Source organism: Vicugna pacos, chromosome X (genome assembly GCF_048564905.1).
Source record: "Vicugna pacos chromosome X, VicPac4, whole genome shotgun sequence".
Taxonomy (NCBI): domain Eukaryota; kingdom Metazoa; phylum Chordata; class Mammalia; order Artiodactyla; family Camelidae; genus Vicugna; species Vicugna pacos.
Window position 1 is genome coordinate 113,174,822 of NC_133023.1, and position 9,097 is coordinate 113,183,918.

Below are 9,097 nucleotides of genomic sequence, written 5' to 3' on the forward strand. Positions count from 1 at the left end.
TGTTATGGAACTTCAAATCTAGGGTCAGGAAATACAGACAGTTTTTAAAAAGTTGCTGGTTGTGTTAAGTACCAAGATGAAGCGAAACTGAGTGATAGGGAAGATGGGCTTCAGTTGAAGGGAACTTTCCGACTGGTGGCTGAGCTTTGGAAAGGAGAGTGAAAAGGAGCAGGCGTGAGAGGGGCGAGATGAGCGCACTAGGGCAGGAACCAGCTGGTGGCCCGTCCTCCTCAGTTTAGTTCCATTTGTTCCTGGAGAAAAGACTAGCACAGGTTTTATTTTTTAAGCCCACACAGTGAAGCCCACTGTGTTCTGTAGTACCCCAAAAGTCTCTTTCTAGAGGAGTGATCAGATTGGTTCTTACTCATATGAGTAGCATTCCCAGTAAAGAGGCTTGACAGTCTGTCACAGCAGATACTGAACATATAGGAGCAAAATCCAAGTTAAGAAAAGAACCCCAACCATATCATGGTTGGTAGTGGTAGTGATTTGTTTATTTTGTGTTGTATCATTGCTTTCTAGAATTTCGATAAGCTAAATGTAAGGACAACACATTATACGCCTCTTCCTTGTGGATCAAATCCTCTGAAAAGGGAGATTGGAGACTATATCAGGTATGTATTTTGGGAGGAAGCACTGTTCAAACGTTTCTTTACAAAGTGGCCCTTTGAGATCAGTTTATTCAAGGAGGTGGTGGCATCTTAGAATAGCATTGCCCTGAATGTCATAGAACCTGTACCCATGGTGAAGTCTTTCTGCTGTTTTTCACTCTTAAGGTTTAGTATTCAGTAGAGGACCAGAACTGATGACACGGTAATTTCTTTCCCATGTCTAGGACGGGTTTTATTAATCTTGACAAGCCCTCCAACCCCTCTTCCCATGAGGTGGTAGCCTGGATCCGACGAATTCTTCGGGTAGAGAAGACAGGCCACAGTGGTACCTTGGATCCCAAGGTGACTGGTTGTTTAATAGTGTGCATTGAACGAGCCACTCGCTTGGTGAAATCACAGCAGAGTGCAGGTATGTGGAAGAGGGAGGGGACAGGTGGCTGCTTTGAGATTGGAAGGCTTTCTGCGTTTCCTTTCCCTTCTACATTTATTTGGGCTCTTGGAAATGATTTCTGTGTTAGTTAAAAGCTCATAAGCAGGGATACTCTTGGTTTCTGCGTGCCTTCTGTCTTCTGCCAGGTCCTGGTGGGTCTGCCTTTCTTGGGGTTCTTCTAGGTACTAGTCATATTTCTAGCACCGAGTCCCGCTCTAGGCTTACCGCTCCAGGCTCTTCCACCATCCATTCTGCTTCTGCCCAAAGTTCCTGTCCCTCTCATCTCATCTGGGAAGATTCTGCTTGATCTTGCAAGGTTATTTCCAGGCAGACCTTGTAGCGCACCCCAACTGTCCTGTCCGCATGATGGAAGTTGAACTCTCTGTGAAAGAGTTATCTTCATTCCTTTCCCACATCTGCACCATGAAATCTGTCTTAATGTACATTTTAGAGAAACAGGAGGTCATACTGCCTGCTTTTTCTGGCTGCTCAAAATGGGAGTGATAAGAGCAGCTAAAAAATACAGAAAACTCAGTGGCCACACCTGTACTACTCTTTTGTCATTTTACAGGCAAAGAGTATGTGGGAATTGTCCGGCTGCACAATGCTATTGAAGGGGGGACGCAACTTTCTAGGGTAAGTCTGGAGGGAAGTCCCTAGGTATTTGGAGACAGGTTGGCTTTCCTGGACGGCCTCTTGTGTGTCCTTTTCAATGGGCTGCTCTAGCCAACCTGTAAGGGTGACTGCAGGTGGCAGGGGCACTTCCGATCACCTCCCTTCTGAGGAAAGGGTCTCTGTAGTTGAAGAATCAACCATTGAAAGGGCCTTTTAGACCCTAAATGATTGGAAGAGACCTTTTGTGTTTCAGTTGTGTCCTTAAACTCCCTGCACATGCTCTCTTGATCTTACGTGAGAGCCCATGTAGTGAGAGCGCTTTGGTTTGTGCTTATTCTCAGGGCCTAGAAACCCTGACAGGTGCCTTATTCCAGCGCCCCCCACTTATTGCTGCAGTCAAGAGGCAACTGCGAGTGCGGACTATCTACGAGAGCAAAATGATTGAGTATGACCCTGAAAGAAGATTAGGTGGGTCACTGGGCCTGGGAGGAACTGAATTGACATAGAGCGTACGTGGGCAGGAGTGCATTCTTGACAACTGTATTCTGTTAAAAGGAGATGCCTTAGGATATGCTGTAATCATGGCCTGTGTCTTGTCTCTGGTTTCACTGGTGCAAATGGACAATAACTGGGCTTCTCAACCAGTGACATATTTACTTAGGCAAATATGTGCTACTTTTGCGTATGTGTCTTAGGAATCTTCTGGGTGAGTTGTGAGGCCGGCACTTACATTCGGACGTTGTGTGTGCACCTTGGGTTGTTACTGGGAGTTGGCGGCCAGATGCAGGAACTTCGGAGGGTTCGTTCTGGAGTCATGAGTGAAAAGGTACATCATTGTGGGTCTAGAAGTTTGAGAGCTGGTACTTGTATTTTCCAGCCCTTGGTTGAACTCTTCCTGCTTCACATACTAGAAAAGGCAATTTCCAAAGTGTTGAGTTCAGTTCAGGGCAGCTTCCCTGTTCTGTTAATTAAACTTTGGGACATTGAAACAGGCTACGGTTGCTGATTGAGTGCAAAGCATTACTGTGTTCATTTACCTCCTAGCCTACAGAGATGCCTGCTTAGATTTAATCTGGCAGCAGTTTAAGATATCCAGAATAGGGGTGAATCTAGACACTGAAGATTGATGAGCTTGGACTAGCAGACAAGACAAAATTGAATCAGCGTTTGGAAGCTTGAGGTCCATTTGGCTATTGGACATACAATGACACTTCAGTAATTTTCATACATGGCTGCTTTTCAGGACCACATGGTGACGATGCATGACGTGCTTGATGCCCAGTGGCTGTATGACAACCACAAGGATGAGAGCTACCTGCGACGAGTTGTGTACCCATTGGAAAAACTGCTGACATCTCATAAACGACTAGTTATGAAGGACAGCGCCGTAAGTTCCAGGGTTTGAGTCCATGGTTAGACAACATGTGACTTCAAAAATGAGATGTGGTGCCTGTTCTGAAAACTTCATTCTCTTTAAAGAGGTGAAATACGGCTTTTTGAACTTGTAATTATTATTTTCCTTTGGGTTTTTTTTTTTTCAGTCTCGTAGATTGGACACTGGATTCTTCTATTTTAAATTTTTTTGTTAATGGAAGTATTTATAATTAACTTTATTAAATCAAGACGAAATACAATAAAAGTTTAATGCTAGGTCTAATTCCATTTCAACAAAGCAAGATAATTAAACATTTACTTTAAGATTCTCCCAAGGTAAGTGACTTAGTTCAAGAAATAGACTGGCGGTGGTACAAAACAGTTGCCCTCCTGCGAACTGGTAGTTCCGTATGTGCCTCAGAACCCTTGATTTACCGAAATTGCTGCTATAGCTGTCGTTCTGATGGGGATAAAAAGACTAGAAAGTTTCAGAGATTGGGTTCTTTTCTTTTCCTTTAGGAATCTCAATAAAAGCTTTATTTTGTTTAAATAAATGTTACTTTGAGGCTGTAAAACCTAAACATCACTGAACTTACTGAGCCTTTTTTCTTAGTGTATTTAATTTACTAAATAATTTTATAGAGACTAATCCTCTTAATGATAAAAATAAATATGCAGTTATTTGGTTTGGGTTTCCTCTTTAGTAGCGATACAAGGATGAGTTTTGTACTTTCCAAGTAGTCCAGAATTGTGTAAATAGCTCTTTTATTTCCAATGATATTATGTTATGATCAGGGAATGTGGCCTTTTATAAGTAAGGTTGTTTTTGTGGCCAAGTGCATAATCATTTATTGTTCAGTATTACCTAGCAGTACAATTTTAAAAAATTCAAATTTCTGTATATATTTAATAATTTGAGCTTGCTGATTATCCATATTCAGGTTTCAAATTAATAGGTGTCTGGTGAGTTAAACTGTATAGATGTTGTAGTTTGTAATAAAAGACAAAAAGAGGTATACTAAAACATGCCCCTATAAAGATTGAAAAAACTTAATTACATAAACAGAACAACATAAATGATCTACCATTGTGCTGTGGTCAGTCTGCAGATTTCAAGGGAGGGTGGAATACGATGAGTGAGTGAGGATGGCACAAGGCAGACTGGATGCATTGAGTGCTGCTGAACTTAAGAGACTTGGCCTTAACTTGTACCTGTTCTAGAAATTAAGTGCCAAAACTTGTGTGATTGCTTCTGCAGGCCTTGGCAGTCTTGTTTGTGAGTTACTTTGGGAGCCTGTTACAACTAATAAATCTAATAGATCTCCCAGCTATGTCAGAATTTTTCCCTTAATGATGAGGAATAGAGAAGAGCAATTCAAGAAAACTACAGCTGGATTTTGGTTTAAAATAAAAGCACCTTTAAGTCCCATGGACATAGGAGTAGCCATTTAAAGCCCTTTTTTACATTTCTGAGGCAACATGTTTCTGTGAGGCCCTACATAAACTGGATTGTGGCCAGTGGCCATGGAAGCTGTGAGTCCTGTATCACAGGTCAGGGAGGGGGGTGCTTGCAGGCCCCCTCCCCCTTGTTCTCCTCTGTCCTGGTGTGGGTGTGGGATGGAGGGCAGCGACCTGGGCAGCGAGGAGGCTCACAGGCTGCATCCCTGCAGGTGAATGCAATCTGCTATGGGGCGAAGATCATGCTTCCGGGTGTTCTCCGATACGAGGATGGCATTGAAGTCAATCAAGAGATTGTGGTCATCACCACCAAAGGGGAAGCAATTTGCATGGGTAAGAGGGTTTACTAAGAGGAGGTCCCCAAGGCCTGGCCCCTTGGGTGGGTTGATCTAATCACCACCGCTGGTCTGGGGGTGGTCACAGCAGAGCGCACAGGCAAGGAGGAGGGTTTCAGCAGTTTGGCTCTCCAGTGAGGAGTAAACCATCAGTGAAGGGGGACTGCATGTCTGAGGGCCCAGAAACCAGTGCTTTTTGTTAGGGTGATGCGTACCAGTATTTTTTTTTTAAACTTGATAAATTAAAATGATTTTGCAGGCTTTCTTCCCCTAATGGTGCATTTTCTCCATATACAGTCCTCAGCAAAGGAAATCTCCAAAACAGTAGAGCTTAGAGTTTTAAATTGCTTTTTAATTGACGTATACTTGATATACAATGTCATGTTAGTTTCTGTGTACAGCAAAGTGATTCAGTTATACATATACATACATATATACTTAGAGTAGGACCTTGTTTTGATTTGCACTTTTTCAATAATTAGTGACGTTGAGCATCATTCATGTGCCTGTTGGCTGTCTGTATGTCTGTGGAGAAAAAATGGGTCTTCTGCCCATTTTTTGACTGGGTTTTGTTTTTGAGCTGTATGAGCTATTTCTATATTTTGGAAATTAAGCCCTTACATAAGACAGTGGAATTCAGTCTCATTAGTTATCAAGTATTTTCCCTTCAAACCATTTTCTCTCTTTACAACGCTTGCAGCTATTGCATTAATGACCACGGCAGTGATTTCCACCTGCGACCATGGTATAGTGGCCAAGATCAAGAGAGTGATCATGGAGAGAGACACTTACCCTCGGAAGTGGGGCTTAGGTCCAAAAGTAAGTGGGACTGGGCCTGTGCCCTGCTGTGCTACTTTGTTTTGCCTTGTCAAATGCTCACTCTTGGTGTGTCTTCACTGCCACATCCTTGGCCTTGTGCTGGGCTCTGGGGAGTTGATGGTAGATAGAAACGGGCCTGTGTCAGACCTTAGGGATTTCAGTCTATGGCAGGAGGCAGATGGGCATCACTCAAATTACCTAATGGAGTGGTGCACTTCAGCACAGTTGAGGGCTTAATCATGGGATACAGGGAGGTGCCTAGCATCTTAAGAGTGCACAGTGAGGGCTTTGGCCTGGTCAGAGTTGTGGTAAGGGATCTTCACTTGAAGTGTGAAGTACAGAATGTGGATGTTGATGAGAAGAGGGGAGGGAAGAGTCCCAGGCAGCTGGAATAGCATGTGCAAAGGCCCTGTGGTTAGAGTGGGGTGGGGTGGGGTGGGGTGCCACAGTATGACCCTGCAGTGGCCCTCACTAATATTAATAAGCTCTGCGACCTTTGATAAGTCCCATGGTCGCTCCTGTTGGAGGGGGTGAGTTCTGAGTGCTCTGCGCAGAGTCAGGAGCCATGTGTGCAGTCAGGACCTGCCCTGTGTGTTGACACTGGTAATGTGGAAACCCTGACATTCAACAGGCCAGTCAGAAGAGGCTGATGATCAAGCAGGGCCTTCTGGACAAGCATGGCAAGCCCACGGACAGCACACCGGCCGCCTGGACACAGGAGTATGTAGACTACAGGTGAGGGCAGAGGCGGTATGTTGACCCCAGCTGAGGATGGCAGGTTCAGGAGCCCGAGGGGTAGATGTGGTGGCTCGAGAGGCCCTGGCGGGCGTAGAGCAGCAGCAGCAGGTGTTCGCCTGGACTGCCGGCGGGGGTGCACCTGCGTCGCAGACAGTTACCCCTTTCTAGTCTGGCTCGTGGGACTCTAGAGGAAGTCAGTCTGCAACAGTGACTGGTGAGTTCTTCTGTCCAGTGTCAGCGCGTTGATGGTGGCTTTAGACGTGCCAGATAGCACTAGTGGAGCCATTTGGCGGACCTCGGCTATTGCTCTGTCTCCTCTTTCAGCGATTCTGTGAAGAGAGAGGTGGTGGCCAAAGCAGCGAAGGCCCCGCAGGTGGCTGATGAAGCGGTGAAAGCCTCGAAGGTGAGCGGCACGCCGTGGTTGGTCTGGGCTGTCCTTTCAGAGACGTGGTTCTGTTCAGCTCGTCTTGGTGACTGCAGAACGTTCTGCCTCAGACCTTGTGTGTCCTGAGAGGAGCTGCTCCTGGGCTAGTCAGATGTGAATTCCTGGCTGGCTCGCTGCCTTTCAGGACTAGTGGGTGAACCCATGGGGGCGTGTGGTCCAGCCTTCTGTGCCAGCGAGGCTGGGCTGGTGGAGGACGCGCCGCTGCTGTGCTGCCCCTGCCGAGCCCGCGCTTGCCCGGCCTTTGGTGACAGGGCTGTATTTGAACCCTTGGTAAACAGGGCCTTGTCTGGTTGCATCCAATTGGGATCTTTGCTGCTGGCTCCCCACCTCTTACTGAAGCTAACCTTTCTCATCCTTTCTTGCCTAAGACCTAACATTTGATCAACTGTCTCCACCTTAGCGGAAGCGAGAGAGTGAAAGTGACGATACCTCTCCAGTGGCTCCACAGCTGGTCAAGAAGGAGAAGAAGAAGAAGAAGGACAAGAAGACCAAAGTGGCCCCGGAGAGCACGGGCCAGCCAGGCGATGGGGTGTGTATGGCCGCGTCTGGGGATACTGGGGCTCACCTGGTCCTCAGAGGGGAGGACAGGCCCCGGTGGTGCCGCCTTGGTTATTCAGAGGCTCCCCAGCTCTTTATAGTAACTGCTCACAGAATTCTGTGGTTGGTGGGTGGGGACGATATGTGACTTCAGAATCTGAATACTCCTGTTTCTGAAAATAGAGCACTGGGGTGTCACTGAAAAACTCAGGACTGTGTTAAGTTCAAAATTCGTGTAACCCAGGATACCCTTGGAGAGCCTCAGGAGGCTTACCTGACGGTGTAGACTTCCCTGATTTCCTTCTGGGAGAGTGGCAGCAGTTAACGGATGCTTTCTTCCTCTTTCTCCCAGGACAGTGACACCACCAAAAAGAAGAAAAAGAAGAAGAAAATAAAAGTGGAAATGGTTTCCGAGTAGTGGAGACCACTTTAAGCGCTGTGTCCAGCTGGGAGGAGAAATTAATTGAGGGAATGGAACTTAGATCCTGGAAAAGGGAGGGGGAGAGTTCCGGCACGCTTCAGCTCCTGCTGAGACCTTGGTGATGTTACCTGGTGTGGTTGTCCACCTTGTCCTGTTTTAAGGATAGGGGTGCAGGAGGCCGATCTGCCACCACCCACTTCTCTGCTTGGGAGAGTTGAGCGGCCTACCCTGCAGACCGAGCAGTGCCAGTGACTGTCCGCAGCTGTTTCCTGGTGGCCATTCTGACACCGGACTCCTCTCCTAGTTGGCTTCCCCACTTCCCTCGCTTAAAAAGTTTTTTAAAAGTCTGCTCAATGAGATGGTCTAGAGCAAGTAAAAATAAACTGAACTGTGATGCCATCGAAGGGATAAACCTTTTTTCCCAGTGTCCTGTGAGGACACTGGTCTGTTCTAGTCTCTGAGTGAGTCACGTTTTGTCAATCCGCATTTCCCTTCCAGATGCCGGCCTGGCTGAGGACTCATGGCGTCCGTCTTGTAAGCTCTTTGCTGTCTCTGGCTATTGTAGTCTTTTGTGCGCTTCTTCAAGGCTTGTGTGTACCAACCCCTGCACCTAACTCCATCAGGCTACTTACATTTGTGACAGAAGCCAAAAAACCATTCCTCCTTCTCTTCTTTCTAACCCTCATTTACTTTCAAGAGGCAATCACTCCTTGCTGGGAGAAGGTTGGAATTTTTACTTATTAAAGTTTACTTATGAAGTTTTTAAAGTATTCCTGTTGGATTTTCTGATTATCTCAAACCTAGTAGAACAAAAATGTTTTGATTAAAAATGTAGGGGCCTCTATGTCCTATTTGGATTTGATGTTTTTCCTTTGGTTACTTTTGATTCTGTGTCTTGCAGCATTCACCTTTGGGCCTGATGCTGGCAGGGGCTTGAGTGCTCTGGGATCCTCATTCAACATGCTGACTAGATATAGCAAAGAGGGGATCGAGCTCAGGGACCTACAGAGTAGCGGACGGCTGGCTGGCCCTGAGTGTGGCAGAGCGGGCCTGGGCAGAGTTGCCTGGAGTCCACGGCCCTTCAAGCGTCTGCAGAAACATCTGGGTCAAACTTGTGCTGGCCAGCTGAGTGACAGGAAAGAAGGGGCTGGGTGAGAGAAAGGTGTAGGGTTGCTTCTAGTTTTTGGTGCCAAAAATGGAATAGGAGCAGTTTCTGGGGGAGTCTCTGGACACAGCGAGGAGAGGCTCATCACCGCTGCTCTCGCTCAGGAACCTGACTAAGTTTCCCCTGCTCTGCCACCAGTAAGTCTGAGT

The 9,097-nt window shown here is 46.5% G+C and overlaps 1 protein-coding gene and 2 non-coding genes across 3 annotated transcripts in view; all 3 read left to right on the forward strand.

Moving 5' to 3' along the window:
* Positions 1-8,553, forward strand: part of DKC1 (dyskerin pseudouridine synthase 1) — a 13,637-nt gene extending 5,084 nt beyond the window's left edge. Inside the window, exons 2-13 of the mRNA XM_072955963.1 lie at positions 523-614; positions 836-1,020; positions 1,613-1,677; positions 1,998-2,124; positions 2,352-2,482; positions 2,900-3,043; positions 4,701-4,821; positions 5,524-5,642; positions 6,274-6,377; positions 6,705-6,783; positions 7,226-7,354; positions 7,715-8,553. Of these exons, the coding sequence (XP_072812064.1) occupies positions 523-614; positions 836-1,020; positions 1,613-1,677; positions 1,998-2,124; positions 2,352-2,482; positions 2,900-3,043; positions 4,701-4,821; positions 5,524-5,642; positions 6,274-6,377; positions 6,705-6,783; positions 7,226-7,354; positions 7,715-7,780 (1,362 nt within the window). The 3' untranslated portion in view covers positions 7,781-8,553. The remainder of the gene's footprint in view (positions 1-522; positions 615-835; positions 1,021-1,612; positions 1,678-1,997; positions 2,125-2,351; positions 2,483-2,899; positions 3,044-4,700; positions 4,822-5,523; positions 5,643-6,273; positions 6,378-6,704; positions 6,784-7,225; positions 7,355-7,714) is intronic.
* LOC116279344 (small nucleolar RNA SNORA36 family) lies at positions 2,578-2,709 on the forward strand. The gene has a single exon (XR_004188701.1). It is a non-coding gene; the product is annotated as a small nucleolar RNA SNORA36 family (small nucleolar RNA).
* Positions 6,525-6,653, forward strand: LOC116279345 (small nucleolar RNA SNORA56). Its single transcript, XR_004188702.1, has one exon. It is a non-coding gene; the product is annotated as a small nucleolar RNA SNORA56 (small nucleolar RNA).
* Positions 8,554-9,097: the final 544 nt, after the last annotated feature.